General features: G+C 32.3%; 1 protein-coding gene across 3 annotated transcripts; it reads right to left on the bottom strand.

The window, feature by feature from the left end:
* Positions 1-4,859: 4,859 nt before the first annotated feature.
* LOC117931118 (phosphoribosylaminoimidazole carboxylase, chloroplastic) lies at positions 4,860-16,128 on the bottom strand. 3 transcript variants are annotated; one of them, XM_034851993.1, is made up of 16 exons: positions 15,869-16,128; positions 14,916-15,131; positions 14,683-14,794; positions 13,221-13,283; positions 12,965-13,103; positions 10,383-10,438; positions 9,021-9,094; positions 8,712-8,859; positions 8,388-8,561; positions 7,204-7,291; positions 6,989-7,105; positions 6,124-6,221; positions 5,892-6,009; positions 5,697-5,791; positions 5,433-5,539; positions 4,860-5,285 (listed from the first exon to the last, which is right to left on the bottom strand). In XM_034851993.1, exons 1-16 carry the CDS (start codon positions 16,072-16,074, stop codon positions 5,192-5,194), a joined length of 1,905 nt encoding a protein of 634 aa, XP_034707884.1. In that variant the 5' UTR covers positions 16,075-16,128; the 3' UTR covers positions 4,860-5,191. The 3 variants fall into 3 exon arrangements, with proteins under 3 accessions (XP_034707884.1, XP_034707885.1, XP_034707887.1); XM_034851994.1 differs by lacking the exon at positions 15,869-16,128 and having other exon boundaries at positions 14,683-14,798; positions 14,916-15,045; XM_034851996.1 differs by lacking the exons at positions 10,383-10,438; positions 12,965-13,103; positions 13,221-13,283; ... (1 more) ...; positions 14,916-15,131; positions 15,869-16,128 and adding an exon at positions 10,346-10,380.
* Between the last annotated feature and the right edge of the window lie 1,194 nt (positions 16,129-17,322).

Here is a 17,322-nt window from a genome sequence, read left to right as displayed (position 1 = left end):
TTTTTAAGTATCTTTATAACAAACTTTTATTAAAAATTTACATAAGTCATAACTCCTAAAATATTAACTTTGAAGTTATATAAATTCTTGTAGTACATATTTTAAAATTATTGGAATTAGGTTTGAATTTATCTCAAATTTTTTTGTTAACAAACAAATTTCAAAGAAAATTTTTTGTCCTAGGGTTTATTGTGAGGAAGAAAAGGAGTAAATTAATATTTATTTTCTTTTATTACATCTATTTAAATTTTAATAGCTTTAAGTTGTTTCTATTTTTAAGATAATTTATAATAAGAATTTTTTTTTTCTCTTTTTCTCTGTTTGAAACTTTTTTAGATTTCAACTCAAAAACCGAGAAAAAAAATCCTATGAATTTCAGTGATGTGTTTCTAGGAAGGTGAAACTCAAAATGATTTTGTTTTCCATGTTTTCCAAAAAGACTATGCATGAAGTCATGTGAAGAATGTGTAAACAAATTGAGCATGAGTCTTGTTGCACAAAATCTTTGAAATATTGTGCATTCATACCATTATGAATTTTCATCAAAGGAGAAAGCAAAAGGTATTTTCAAACACCGTAATATTGTTAAAGTAATTTATGCAGATACTTTTAAGAAAGCAATATAGAGAATTTATTAAAAATAATGGGATTACTAGTTATCTACGGTGTATATAATATAATTATAATTTATTAAAAATAAATAAGTGTAAATATATATTAAATAAAAAAGTATATAATATAATTATAATTTGATGTTTTTGCTTAAAAATTCAAAAAGAAAATGATTTCATTAATTGAGTTCTAATTGAAAAAATTTAACACAAATTCAATTTAAGTATTAAAAATGATTTTTTACATTTATCCAAATGTTAGATGTGGGATTAACCTACCAATTTGCATCCCTAAAAATAATATATATAGTAAAATTAAAGATAATGTCATAAATAAAGTTCGGATAATTTCATTCACACCACCCTTAAGATTAATGTAAATAAGTTAAGCACTCAATGGTTTTAAATTTCATTAGATAACATCCACATAGATATATTTTATCTATAAAATGTATATTTTAGAAAATAAAATTTATTATTTAAAAAAATTGTTAAATCCATCTGTCTAAAATATTTTCACCTTTTTTTTTTAATAAAAAAAATGAATACATCAATAGAGTTGTTAATTGATGAAATTTAAACTTATCGATGATTAAGCATATTGATATCAATTCTCACGGGTGTAAACGAAATTAACTCTAAATAAAATATATTTGACAAATAACAAATATGACTTAAAAACCCTTAATAATAAAAAAATTATTTCACTAAATTTAAATAGATTATATTATATTTACACATCCTTTATTTTTGCTTTTTTTATTATTTTATATAGTAATTTTAGATTTTTTTTTTTTGTAATTTTATTTGTCGGTTTATGCTCATCTAGACTTAATTGTTACAAAATAATAATAAATAAAAGAAAATTGACTAAGCTAGATTAAATCATTAAATGTAGAAAACCAACCTAGACTAAAGATGTGGACCTCTGGGTTGAATGAGGAAACCTACTAGGTAAGGCACCCGGTCAAATGACCAACCTGGTTCCAATCACTAAGCCCAACCATAGACCCACTCAAACATTAACTCTCCAAACCGCTATTGACTCCACATGCTATATATAGAGTATGTTGCTGAAATGGTAAAACTAGGGGTGTCAAGTTGGTTTTCTTATCGATTTTTACTATATAATTCAATCAAAATTAAATACAAATCATAATCATGTAAAAAATATAAACTCAAATATTTTTTAATTATTAAATAACACATCATATAACTCATTTAACCCATTTAATAATCATATTATCCTATTTAGTAATTAAATTGAGTTAAGTTTTATATATATATATATATATATATATATCTATATGATTAATGTTTCAATCAAACATATTTACGACTCATTTGACCTATTTATTTAAAAATATAATTAAATTAATAACAAGATTATTAAATGAATCAATTCGGGTCAATTCGAATTATGTAGATTGACCACAAATTACGTATTTATTAAACAAGTTATCAACATAAATTTGATCCAAACATATGAAAAACGTGTTAGGTTTGTATTATATTGATAAATCGTATTAAACTTTGTCAATCCCGATGTACCGCTATTATTGAAAATCGAATAATATATGTACAGTTATTATTTATGTCGTTTTAAGTTATGAATCTCTATTTAATTTGGAAAATGGATATGAATGAAGGGGTTTGGTTAATTTGTTGACTTGTTTTGGAGAATTCTAGAATGGTGGTGGTATATAAGATAAAGTTTTGATGTGTTCCAAAGAATGAGTTGACCGCCGGTCTCATGTTAGGAATCAAAGACACCAACCTTTGATTCTTGAACCACAAAATAGTCTATATTTCCATTTTTGACTACTTTGGTATAAGTCCACACATGAATCGATGTACAATTTACTTAGGTTCAAACCTATTTTTATGCCTTGACTATTTATCTTTTCTAAATAAATATATATTTAATATTGGGGAAAGGAATTGAAAAAGACATCAATAAAGGTGAGTTTTGGGTTGCCTACATCATTATCATGTCCTGTCATAATTATTTAAATTTATTCTCATTCTCATCTCAAACAAATGTCTAACCTTAATTTTTTATTTATGAATTTTTATATTTTAAAATATCTTTATATAAATTTACAATTTTTTTTATGACAAGTAATTTTTTAATTTTAATGTATTGGGGACAAATGAAAGAAAGATTAAAATACTTTTTTTAAATATGCATATACTTGAGTAGGTGAATTATTTTAGAGTAAATATAATTTATAAATAAATAAATAATTTTCATAATATTTTTATATTTGATTTTTTTATAAGAAATAACTTGTAGTATATAGGACACACCAAATTAAGGAGGATTATTTTGGAGAATATTTCTTAATTTTAGTTGGTAATACTTATAAATATGAATGTTTTCATGACATAATTTAATTATTCAAATGGGTCTACAAAAACAACTAAAACTATTACCATCACTCACAAATTAAGACAGATATGCAATATATTGACGTACATATATAATAATAATAATAATAATAATAATAATAATAATAATAATATGTGAATATTCGAATATAAAATTGAGGCATCATATAGAATTGATATGATTGATCATTTGGGTGGAGGTAGCAGTCTAAGTTAGACCTTTGGCTTAGGTGGAGGGAACGTAAGGACTTATTCCAAAGCAGTGAAACCATGGACCATCTTCATCTTGCGCCTCTCTCAAGCTTCAACTCTTTGATTTCAAAAGCGTGGACGACAGGCTGTATGGTCAAATAAATAAATAAATAATAAATAATAAATAATAAATAATAAATAATAAATAATAAAAATTATGGCTTATAAATATAGGCGCAGAGTTACCACCAATTCCTCACATCATTCTCAATAGCCCACCACCCTTCCCTCTTCAAACTTCAAACTTCAAACACAGACCTCACCTTCTCCTCCAAACCAATAATCCTTTCATTAGTCCGTTAATTTCCCAGATGGGTTTCAATAGAAACAACTCCAACTCCACAACAATAATGCTCATCCTTGTTCTTCTTTTTGCCGTCTCAAATAATATTCAACAGCTTGTGGCAATAAGGCCATTCATAGAGGAATATACTTCAGCTGTAATGGAAATCCAGTCCCTTCAGAGAGGCCCTGTGCCACCCTCTGGCAGCTCCCCATGCACTTACATCCCGGAACGTAACCACGGACGATGCACCTTGGCTGATCCTGATCCTGATCAAATGGGTGTTGCTCGTGCGCCACCTGCTTTTCCTGAGCCTAATGATCAGATTCAGAACTCCAGCTCTTGATCATCTTCTAAGGGTAGTCTCTATCACTCTGTGGGGTGGGGGGCGGGGGCGCGCTGGGGGGTGGTGTGTAAGGTACACATATTTAGCTGATGGAATTGTCTCCAAATGGAGATTCATAAACTGTAAACCCTATGATGTACGTACATTTTCTTTTCTTTTCTTTTCTTGGTAGGAAACCCCATCATTTGGAAGCAAAGGATATGGTGGGAAAACCATTTGTTTGATGTTAACATACATAATCTTATTCATGTAACATTCATATTTATTCCATTATTTTTATTTCAGTTTCAAGCCGTCTTGACCAGAATCTAATTAATTTACTATTTTCATTTTATTTTACTTTTTTGATATGTTTGGTTACAGAAAATTTGAGGAAAAATGCAAAAAAAAAATAATAATAAATAAAAAAAAATAGAAAGAAAGAAAAAATGAAAAAAAAAATAAAATAAATTAAAAATGGATAAATTATTTTTTCTTATTACTTCAAATTCCTTTTATTTATTTTTAACTCATCAATATAAAGATTAAATAATTTTAAAATACATAAATATTTAATTATATTTTATTTTCTTTGATATTTTTCATAGGACAACCAAACATGAAAAAACCATTTTCCTTTACATTTTTTTTCTTAGCATTTTTAAGGAACCAAACATAACCTTTGGGTTTTCCTTCATGATACTTAATAGATTTTCACCCATTAATTAGTCATCAATTCCTGAAAAGCATAAAGAACATATGAATCATCAGTATGCATGCATGCCCAATGGTATTCTTAAAATGAGTAGTTAGAAATTGTTGAGAAATTTGTCATTAGTTAGCTGGTTCAGTAATGTCTACTATATCTATATGGCTGTGTTTCAGTTTGTTTCTTAAGATTTTATAACACTTTTATTTCATATATATTCTTTTAATAAGAAAAAGATTTTCATTATGAAATAATTTTATACTAAAAATATAAAAAAGCAAGGTGACAGGCAAAAAACAAATGGATGGCTGGCAGTCATTAATCATTATCATAAGGAAACCCTTGAAATACAAAATCTTTCCTTTTAGCAAAATTGTAAATGCATGGAACCCCCTTAGGATAAAAAAAAAATCTTTCCCTTATACAAACTCACAACCATCACTCCCACCTTTTCTCTGCCAGCTTCCCAATATTGTAACTTACATTGCTATATCTTTTTCTAAGATGTTTTTGCAGTTGTCCTGCTGGTTTTCTTCCAACGTCAAAGTCATCTAATAGTAGGTGTATGAGCTTTCCGGGAAAAAAGGAATGGGCAAGAAATTACCAACACTGTGCCAGCACTAAGGATTCAAATAGGACTCCCAGCCATCTTTCTCTAGCTTCTCGGCTTTTACCAAGACATCATCCTTTGTGTCTTCTTGGTACTGGCTCATTCTGCACACAACGTAAATACCAATCAGCATACGGGATTGTCTTCTTTTTCCCAACAATGCAGTATACATGGAGAGAGGACAGTGAGATAGAGGAAGGTCAGTACAGAAATCTGCAGAGAAGAGAGAGAGAGAGAGAGAGAGAGCCCACCTCGCCTGTAGGTCAGGATCACTAACCCCCAACATTCTTACTGCCAGCAAACCAGCATTTGTGGCATTATTTATAGCCACTGTAGCAACAGGAACACCCCTTGGCATCTGCATTGTATTGAAAGAAACGGACATGCTGATTAAAAATGAAACTGGCACAAAAAGTATATGGTTAGCTCCTTAAACAATTTCTAGGACAATAAGTTTGTCTGATATCTGCAATGTTGTGCACCCAAAAGATGTGATATATTATGATGCAATATACCTGCACAATTGATAGGAGGGAGTCAAGTCCATCTAATGAAGAGGCACGCACAGGCACACCAATAACTGGTAGGGGAGTCAATGCAGCTACCATACCTAAAATGCAAGTCACAGTTTATTTAATGGCAATGAGACATTGAATGCATTAATGCATTTAGACGCCAATAATACAGAGCATAGTTATCAATTAACTAGCCTGGCAAATGGGCTGCACCACCAGCACCAGCAATGATGATCTGAACGCCTCGCTCCCGAGCAGACATTGCATAAGAAAACATCATTTCAGGAGTTCTGTGTGCTGAAACTATTCTCACCTGCAAAGTTTAATTTATGAAGGTCTAGTAGGAATATTATACCAAGGAAACATTTACAATAAAAGCCAAAATGAATGACTTCCCCAACCAACACAGTTATGTTAAGAAGGTAACCTCATGAGGCACACCAAAGTGATTCAAAATCCCTGCAGCATCCTTCATAACAGGAAGATCTGAATCAGAGCCCATTATGATTCCAACACGAGGTGTTACTGCATTTAGCAAATGTTGGTGATCAACATTAACAAGATAGTTGAATAAAATAAACTTAATAAAAGGAAAATTTGTTTGTCTATACTGCTCAGCCTCAACAAGACATAACTAACATTTTGATACTTAGATGCAGGAAGGGGCCACCAATATAATGAAATAGACATCACCTAGTTACACTCATTTACCAACTTCAACTGGATTGCCAAAAGTGGAACTGGAAATAGAAAATAATGAGTTAGTCTAACTCATCTACTCTGAGGTTTGGGCTGAATACACTTAACCATCATTAGTTTGAAATTTTGTCAAATACCTCTCTTACCCTTCTCATTTGTTAAGTTCACTCACCTCCTCTTTGAGGCTTTGACTCAAGGTAAGGAGGTATTTGATGAAATTTCAAACTAATTATAGGTAGTTAAGTGTATTTATCCCAAACCTCAAGGGAGGTGAATGAAATTAACCCAAAATAATATTGGTGAATGGAATATTTATTCACAAAAGAAAAGAAACCTAGCTTGGTTCTGTTGACAGCAAGAATTGATTAACAAAGTTTTCAGCACTTTTAGTTTGAAATCAAGTAACTAAAACAGAAGCTCAAGAGTTGCCACTAACTTTATTATGATGAAATATATATATATATATTTTCTGGATGCACCTCTCAAAATGTGTACAGATATAGAAAAAACTATATGATCTGCTGGACAAAACTTGAGTAACAAAAGGTTCCATGGACATGATGCAGTTATCAAGCCACAATGAAGCAACTGACCTGAAGACTGATCATCCACACTTTCTTCCCCCAACATTGAGTGCAGCCGAGCTTCCACAATTCCCATAGAAGGGCCTACAATAGTGATATGACCCATTTTTCTTTGCTTTCGCATTTCTGCCATATCATTTTAACCATCCAGGTAATTATTCAGGGAGAGAGAAAAAGAAAAACATGATAAATATGATAATGAGGAAAAATTGACATAATCTGACCTGGTTTATCGTACCAATGAACAGAGGCCCCTGGAATACTTAATGCCTTTCCAATCAGTTTATTGGCTAAACTGAAACCAGCCTCTCCCTAGAAGCATAACCATTGATATTAAGCTTATATAATTCTCTTAATATTGTTTGCACCAAAATGATGATGAAATAAATTTCAAATTATCACTTTTACAGTATTTCCCTGTTAAAATGAAATTTTCAGACATTGAAACGTGTTGAGATGAAAAACAGAGGAAACATGAAAACAAAGAACAAAACATGGAAGGCATAGCATGGAATATCGCTACAAAAAACTTCTAATCCAGATTTGCCACCATCACTTCTACCTTTCTCAACATTCTCCTATTCCACATCACAGACTGTTAGTGACTCAGGGCACAAGAATGTCAACCAATAACTAAGCCACCCACCACAATATCCATTTCTCCACATTCATCATGCTTTTATCATGGGCCACTAATAAACACTGTTAATTCAAATCGTAAAATATCAGACTCCACTTTTTGGGAGGGTATTCATACTTCAAATAATTGTAGTTACCAACTTTGTCAAGTTACATGTTAATGCTTCAATCTCTGATTCAATCTGAGGTGAAACTCTACTCTCTTGTACATACTTCTGTACTCTCACTCATCTTCTAAAAAGCAGTACCCTTGTTTTGTGATAGTAATGTTGCGACAATGTCTCATTTCTGAGAAAACCATAGATAAAAATTATTAACATTCATGATCATGTGGGATTTGCAGAAACTTTATACAGATTGTCATTTGTAAATAAGACTGATGCTGCATGTATTACTTCCTTTTCCAGAGACACATATCATGCTTTTTGTCATACTCAAGGTGAAGAAGAGCTGGACCGAACAAAAAATAAAGTTTGTACCATCCCTCTCTCTTCAAATTGACCTCTCACAGCATTTAGCTAACCAACTTCCAACACTAAACTAGAAAGTTTAGGCAGATAGCACATATTTTTTCAGATGGATAGCATCTGATAACCCCAACAGAGTGGATAATCATGAGTTCATTGCTACCACTTGACTAGGGAGTCTATGTTCAAGAGAGTGGGGAAGAAAGGAAAACTCTCAGAAGCATGGAAAGGCAAAATTCCATACATCCAAAGGACTCATAAAGATTGGAAAAGAGTAAGAAAAGGAAAACAAAAGTATGTACCTCATCTTCGCCCAGTAAATTGTACATAACGGCAGCTGGGGTTTTCATTGATGGATCACCAAGAGGAAGGCCGACAACCGCCCGCAGATGTTGTTCAAATTGTGAAGTGTAGCAAGATTCAATAGTGTGATGACCACTATTGTGAGGTCTAGGTGCTACTTCATTTAGTAAAATCTGTGGAAAAGGAATACATCAGATAGAACAGTCAAATAAAAAGTCTGCATAATCTAAAAAGACTAATAAAATACAACCTATCAAAAAACAAGACTAATAAAATGCAATAGATACTTCACAATATTAATTATGAGGGAAATATAGCACAACCTGACCATCTATAGTCAAAAACATCTCTACTGCAAACACACCAGCACCTTCTAATGAGCTAACAGCTTTATATGCAACATCCGTGGCAAGCCTTCTGATCTTCCAAGGCACATCAGCAGGTGCCTTAACTATGTGACAAATGTTCTCCCTGCAAAATACAGAAATCCTTGAAAACATGTAAAGAAATACAAAAGTACTTAAAGAGTAATATCATCAGCTAAAATACACTGTGCAACAAAGGTTTTGAAAATCAGAAGAAGAAATGGCCACTACCAACAGGATATAAAATGACTGAATCAAGCATCTTACTTGTGAATAGTTTCAACAACAGGATAGCACAACATAGAATTGTCTCTTCCTCTTGCCACAATGACAGCCAGCTCCTACAGCCAAAAAGGGGAAGAGAATCCTTCAGTATCACTTACACAATTAATCTTCACAATTTTTTTTTAATATATATAAAAAAAAAAACAAACAATAAATAAAAATGTTGAAAATTTTTCAAGGAACCATTATCAGAAATTTAAAAGAAAAATTTGACACCGTATTGCAACGTAAGGCTCTCAAAAAGAAACTTTTAAGTACACAAGGCTCTCAAAAAATGCCTTAGCAAAATCACACAGTTGACTATTACATGAAGTACTAGAACAAGCATTCATCATCATCATCACACACTTATGAGAACTCACATCATATAAATCTCAAGTACATGTGATTAAGATATAAAAGGCCTTTATGATAAAGGCGCAACTAAAAATAGTTTCATCATCACACACTAGAACAAGCTTTCTCTCTCTAGGTTTTTCCTTTCTTTTTGCAGCCTGGTTTTGGCTCTTTTAGCATACTGCCTGTGCACGTAGGGTGCACCCCCTGTTTTGGTGTTTTCTTAATTCAATCTGCCTTTGTTTATCAAAATAAATAAATAAATAAATAAAGGAACAACTTATACCATGAATAAGTTGAGGTGCTTTAAATTCTATGCAGATGATCTGCTCACTTTTGTGGCTTCCAATCATATGCCATGTCAGCAATGAATTCAAAGTCTTCAGAAACACTACTCAAAATTTGAAAGCAACTGGATGATTTTATACATTCAGCAAAATCAAAATGATTACTAATATTATAACTTGGGAAAAAAATCAATTTGTCTCCAATTTCACAAGCTTCATTTTGACATACACTTACAATTTTATATTGACTTTTTTTTATAGATAACACTTACTATTTTATATTGATAAATCAGCTTGTAATTGACACTATTAAGCAAAGAAAGATTCATAGACAATCCACATTGACATTAATCTCTTATAAAAAGCCTCAGCTTCCACTTTAACCGATAATTAAATGCATTTGATCTGTACAGTTTATGCATGTCTAATAGCAAAACTAAAACAATTCCTCATTTTAATGTGTGCCTATGTCACTGATAAAGTAACGTATTTGATGTGTACAGTGTATGCATGTCTAATTAAACAGTAAGTCATTTTAATGCGTACCTAATAATTTATAATTTCAGAAACATAGTTACTGACACTGAGATTACTCGTTGTATGCAAGCTGTCATACAGCATGGTAAATTACACAATCGCATAAACAACAAGTATAGTTAGTTGATGATATGGAAAAACACTAACTCAGCCTTAAATACAGTGGCAAACACTAGATTGTAACCTTTACAAAAGGTGCCCATTTCTCAATATATAAACCATGTTCATATCCTCCAAGCGCTGCAAAAGGTAACAAACTTAAAATCAGAAAGCACAGAATCTACAATTAGAATGAGATAAAAAATAACTAGGTAATGAGTAACAAGGATTAAAAAAAAATAGAAAAGAATGTTTTCCTAGGCAATGAGTAATGATGATATAAATCAAACTAAAAGATACCCCTATAGAACTGCAAAGAATCCAACCATACCATGTAGAGCAGAACTTTACGCAACCATGAATGAAAGCCCTAAAAATCTCATGTTTCTATCCAAATTTAATTCACCAAACTAGAAATATGATCCAATCAAACCATTCTCATGAGACCATGTAAGGATGGAATTTTTTCCATCTGATCTGCCTAACCTGGAATCAGGTTCTGGCAGAGCATTCTGAAACAAGACTCCCGCTCTAGACATGCCAATTATCCCCAATCTCCTGAATAACTGAATTATCTAACCAAAATCCAGTTTTGCAATATTTTGTCCAACCTAGTTGTCAGATCCTGTTCTAACTCAGGAAAAAACAAATTGAGGGGTGCCCAATTATTTGGTCTTGCCAATTGCAGGTAAGCCAAAATGACCTCAAGAGATGTATAGGTCAAAGGAGTCTGGAGGTTTGGGATTCGGGAAGACTACATTCAGGAATTATGCTCTCCTAGGGAAGTGGCTATGGAGGTTCCCCATGCGATATTCTACCCTTTGGCATAAGATTATTTTGAGTATTTATGGGACACATCCTAATGGATGGGGTGACAACATTCTGGTTAGATGGTCACATCACTGACCTTGGAAATGCCATTACATAGGTATTCCAGGATTTTTCTCCACAAATTCGGTTTATGGTGGGTGACAGGGAGAGAATTCACTTTTGGGAAGATTTGTGGCGAGGAAATCAACCTTTATGTTCACAATTTCCACATCTTTACAAAGTTATCACAATAAAAAATCTCACTATTTCAGCTATCCTAGGTAACTATTATTCTCCTCTTTCTTGGAAAATAGACTTCAATTGCAACCTCACAGATTTGGAATTGAGAATTTTAAAAGACTTATGTCCTCACTTACTCTTATGCACTTGTCTCCAATTGCCTACTACAAGAGCTTGATCTTTATCTTCTTCAAGTTTATTCTCAGTAAAATATTTCTTTTTGGCTTTGTCCACACTATATCAAATCCAATTCCTTTCTCTTCATTAAAATTTTTATGGAAATCTAAAATCTCATTTAGGGTCAAGCCTTTGCTTACTTAGTAGCGCACAAGAAAGTAAAAACCAATGACATGCTACAGTTAAGAGGACCTTACAAATCCCTTAGTCATGATAGGTGCATCTCATGCATGGGGAGTGGAGAGTCAATTGACCATCTCTTGCTACATTGTCCGACAACTTTGGGACTTTGGCACAAGTTATTCAATCTAGCAATGATGGATTGGGTTCTGCCCAAAAATATATGTGACATGATAACCATTTCTTATAAGGGATTGGGGAGTAATGTTAGAGGCAAGACCATTTGGAAAATCACTTGCCTCACATTGTCTTGGATTTTGTGGCGAGATGGATATGTTGTAGGATTTACCTTTAAATCTATTCCTCCTTTTGGGCCTCTTGTACCAATGCATTTAAAGGCACTCCACTTAATGTTATTCAACTCAATTGGCTTTCGGTTTGTAATTCAAAAGGTTTGGACAACAATAAGAGGAGTTTTGTTCAAAGTTGTAGTATATTCTTCAGTGGACTAAACTTTTTGTATAGCTCTCCTTGTATAGATAGTGGAGGATTCTAGTCATTCTTTGACCAGCTTCTTGTATTTTGAGGGGATGACCCCTCATCCTTCTCATGTTCTCTTTATCCATAGTTAATACTTCTTTGTTTCTGACAAAAAGATATGACCTTAGGAGAAGTCTAGGATATTAGTCATCAGAAACATGCACTTTGATAGTGTCCCATTACATCCATAAGAGACTTTTCTATATTAAAAAAGGAAAAAATTTTATTGTGTACACATATGAAAAGAAACAAGTGCTTAACCTTGAATCAATAAACCTAAAGTTAAAATGCAGTCACTAAACAACCACATTATTGAGTTTTATGGATCACATTCAGATCAAGAGTAAGTCTTGTTATCACAGTTATTTGCTGTAATTAGAGGATGCACTTCCATCTGATAATGAAAAATCATGTAAACAATGTAAGAAGAGATTTTATACCCTTTTCTTGATAATGCTCAAAAGATCATGCACTCAAATGTAAATAGAGCACTTAATGGTAACAATGCACCACTGCTCTGAGTCAAGTATTCCATAAGAATATTAATAACTAAAAAACTATGATGTTCTTCTCTCCACCCAAAATTTTGCAACCCTCAACAAATTTAAATAATGTTGAACAAGACAAAAGAGGTAAGATAAATAGGCCATAGGTGAGTCATAATTCAAGTCAGATGCCCTATTTATGAGATCCCTAGAGCAATGATCCTTACAACATTGAAAAAACACCAATGAGAGAAAAATGTTGTCTCAATTAGTTGGCAAGCAATGAAAATATTACCAGTCACGGCAGAAGAAAGCTCCACTTCACTCTTAGCAACTGCATTTCCACGCCCATCATAAGCAAGCCTTTTGCTCTTGATCATAAGAGGATAGCCAAACAGATCTCCAGCTCTCTTGGCACTTTCAAGATCATCTATCTGCTTTGGCCATATTTTCACTATCAAAATGCTAAAATCTCAGCAGCTAAGGTCTAAAAAACATTGCAAAATCAGCAACTAAATCCTTAATTCAAGTCCTAAGGAACATAATCGAACCTGCATAAACTCAGGAAGTGGAATTGCATGCTGAGAAAAGTGAACTTTTTGGAGATATTTATCCTGCAAAGGGAGGAAAAAACATCAATCCAACATGCATATACATTACATATCAAATATTCAAGTTTGATTTTGAGGAAAACTAAGTAACCACATAACATTTTAACATCTAATGTACCATTAAGTGCCAAAATTAGAAAAGGTGACAAGGAAGCAAATGAATTTTTTGCAAATTTCTTACTGAAATTTAATATAAAGTGAGATCTCATTATTTGTTTGAAATTTTATTTTTTTGATAGGCAATTTGTTTGATAAATTATAAATCAAGATTTATCAAGCCAATAAACAAGCTTGGTTTCCACACCAAGAAATATATTTTATTCTACTGAAATCTTTTGAGAAATGAGGGAACACAGACATCATATATGAACATGGGATGTTTCCTCGTACATGCATCCAGTTAGAACTAAGACATGAGAAAGAAGTTAATTTTGAATGGAAGGAGTTGAAAAATGCACGACAGGCTTTCTGGTTATTGTGGATTTATATCAACTAATTCATTGCAGAATAAATGGTAAGAAGCAAATAAAGACTGGCACTTCATTCCAGTAAAGATTTAACCCAGGTCTGAAGCCAGAGCTTCAAAACCACACCAATTGACCCAGAAAATCCATGTTATAATAAAGGAAAACAAAGCCTATTGATCACAATAGGCTTTGTAGATTGGATTACTTCAAAGGAAGGAGAAGGTGTGAAGGGGTTTTTTTTTGTTCCTTTCCTCTTCCTTCTATTTGCCTATTTTTGGGAAACATATGTATACTTTGTTGCACTTTTCATTCAGGCACTTTGCTTACTTATATATATGTTGTTCCGTATTTACTATGGCCTATAAAAAAAAAAAAAAAGGAAAACTTGAATACGGTAGAATGAGTTACATGAAATAGTCATTAGAAGCTTATATTTTTTATTTATATTTTGGAGGATCATGGGCCGCAAAACTTCTTATTTGTTAACAAGATAGATTTCCCATTTACAAAAGTAGGTATTCATGTTGATATGGTAAGATATAGATAAGAAAGCTAATTTTAGATCTTTTTTTTTCTTTTATAGGCATTTTGCTATTATATGGAATTGGACCTGAGGTTTCCCCATTCACCTCAGGCAAGCATGAGCATATGCTTGAAAGCAAAATGCATAGTTTCATTGAAGTCATCAACATGTGATCTGTTCAACCTATACCAAACCCTAAAACAGAAGGGCCCATGATCGTGGAAGGGGGCAGATTTTAGTTGTGGTGCCACATATCCACTAAGATCTTGTTTTAGTACCCATATTTTGATTGAAATGTAATTCCTTAAAAAGTTCAAGCTTTATGAGTTATACATCAGCAACAACCAATATCATACCATAATTTTCAAGATTGCATTCAAAATCAACTATTAATATGTGAAAAAAGGCATACCTGGATTATTCGAATAGTAGATGCCTTAGGTTGGCAATCTACTCCTTGTTGCTCAAGCTTCTCTAGAGTTGCCACATCAACATGTTCAATTTCCACAGTCAATACTCCACATCTAACTACCAAGAATTAAATTAGATTTTAACAGATGAAATTAAAAATTTATGTTATGAAGAAGAAATATGGAAAATAAGAATACATGAACATAATCTGCCTCAACTCCAAACAAATCCAACCTCTTTGCAAATTCCTGGACGGTAGCACTATCATCAAAGCTTCCAACCATATGATAATTGGAGATTGAGCTTGCTGGGCAGTTCTCAAGTGGGTCCAAAACAATGACTTTGATAGCCATTTGTGACGCTGCTTGACACAACATACGGCCCAATTGTCCTCCACCAAGAACACCAACTACTGTTTCGGATAGTCCATGAACTGGTAAATCATCTCTCCTAGATAGACAGTGCCACAGTGACAAATTACAAAAAAGGTAAATTAATCAAAATCAATAATTTTAATCAGAGGAGAATATTGAAATAACTAATACATAATTCAGTTGCTTGAAGATGGATAAAAAGGAAAGAATTATCACCTGGGACCTGAGGAAACAAAAACCTCAATTCGATTAAACATATTGGAACTCTCTGTCTTAGTTAACATGATAATTACAACTCTTCATAAACCAAGATAATAAAAGATATAAAATTCAGCATTTTATAGTCTTTTTGTTCCCTCCATTCTCTTTTCAGAGGGGGGAAGACAAAGTTAGGGAAAGAAAATAGCATATGGTCGTGTTAATAAATTAGGAATTCATGAACCATTTCCCATTTTCAGTCATTATAAATTCATCAAATTTCAGAAATCATTTCCAAAACAAACAACCCCTAAGAGTAATACTAGATTTTCCTATTGCCTTTTGGAGGTCCCAATTTTTGAAAGGAAATACCCATAACATATAAAGAAAAAAAATCTGACTCAATGCACGAACACTGTCGATTTTCCAACACAACTAAAAGAAAAAAACCCTAAACCAACAAGGAACATGCATGTTTTGTGCTTCAGCAGCAGTTCTTCTAACACTAAAAAGCACCAACGAAACGGATACAGCTCTTCCAAAGATTATAAATCAAAGAAAACGAATATATATTAATATATCGAGGGAACAAAACTCTAGAAATCAGGAGCTGACCTGACCGGAGAAGCCTCGCGAAGATGTTCGTCGGCGGATGCTCGGCAACGCAAAACAGGAGTGTTGTGCTTCAGCATGGAGGAAGAAGAAGAAAAGGCGTCAGTTGAAGAAGTGAAGAGAGTACGATTGACTGGAAAGCGGAGGGGGCGATGGGCGGAGTGGAGTCCAGAGGCTGCGGCAAAGGTTGCGAGGTGAAGCTGAAGCATTCTGATTTCGACCCTATTCCTCCCGCAACTCCGGCTTTGGGCTTTCCTCGGCTTGGTCACTATCCCCAACCTTTCACTTCTCTGCTGGGTTTATAATTAAAAGAATTAATTGTATCGTAATTCATTTTTGATATAAATATCCATAATTTATATATATTTAAAAAAAATTTATAAAAACAAATAAAATTATTTTTGTTAAAGTTAAAATAAGACTAAAAAAGAATAAATGATTAGATTTCAAAATTAGGTTTTCAATGAAATTTTTAATCAAATAATCCTAATTAAATCCGTCCTCAAATTCTAATCTTAAAAAACCTTATTTATATGAAACTGAGATTTATATTTATTATTTAAAATAAAATATTATATTATATTGTATGTACTAAAAAAATAAAATAAATAATTTATTATTTTTTCCGAAATAATTTATCAAGGATATAATTTATGATCTTTATTGCATTTTCTCTCTCCTTTTTTAAAAGTGGTTTCTTATAAAAAAAAAAAAAACATGTCATAAAAAATAATAAAAATAAAAAAAGAGGAAATTAATTCGTTGGACTCACTTACTTTCACCCCCAACCTTATTCATAATTTGTAAATATTTATACTTTCCAAGAATCCAATTCACTTCATGTACTTGTATGATAGAAAAAAGACTAGATTAGTCATTGGAAATTGGCATATGGTCCAAATAATTAACCCAAGTTTAAGTCCTATATGTGTATTTAAGTTGTCAACAATCTAGTTTAGGGTACTCATTAAAACTTATATTGACCTTGAAGACTCAAGATCATTGTCGATCTATACATGGGGTTATTCAAGTAACTATAGTTGAGTTTGTTTAAAGAATAATGATTGACAAAAATGCAATTTGGGTCTTAGAAACATAAAAATTCAATGAGAAAAAAGAGAAAGAAAACAAGCACTTGTGGATTTGAAACCATTCGTACACAATTTTGTTAGTTTTCTTATTATTGTTTTTTCTTGTTATTAACTTGACCTTGTTGGGGTTTTTAAAACTAAGAATACACTTTATGTTGTTTAACCCATGTGACCTAGAGTTATGTTATCATTATTTTTTGCTCGGTCTCAAACTTTGATAAACCTCATCGGTTAGCATTGTATATTGTGTCATAAATGTGAAAACAATTTCAAATGTTAGCCAATGTAAAATATTTGGATAAGATAACATTTGATCCTGGTAAAATTATATACTCGCTCTTTCATATTTAGCAAATTTAATATGTG

The sequence above is a fragment of the Vitis riparia genome, chromosome 14 (assembly GCF_004353265.1).
Source record: "Vitis riparia cultivar Riparia Gloire de Montpellier isolate 1030 chromosome 14, EGFV_Vit.rip_1.0, whole genome shotgun sequence".
In the NCBI taxonomy this organism is placed as follows: Eukaryota; Viridiplantae; Streptophyta; class Magnoliopsida; order Vitales; family Vitaceae; genus Vitis; species Vitis riparia.
The sequence above is the reverse complement of the archived record's forward strand: the minus strand, read 5'-3'. Positions and strand labels throughout refer to the sequence as shown.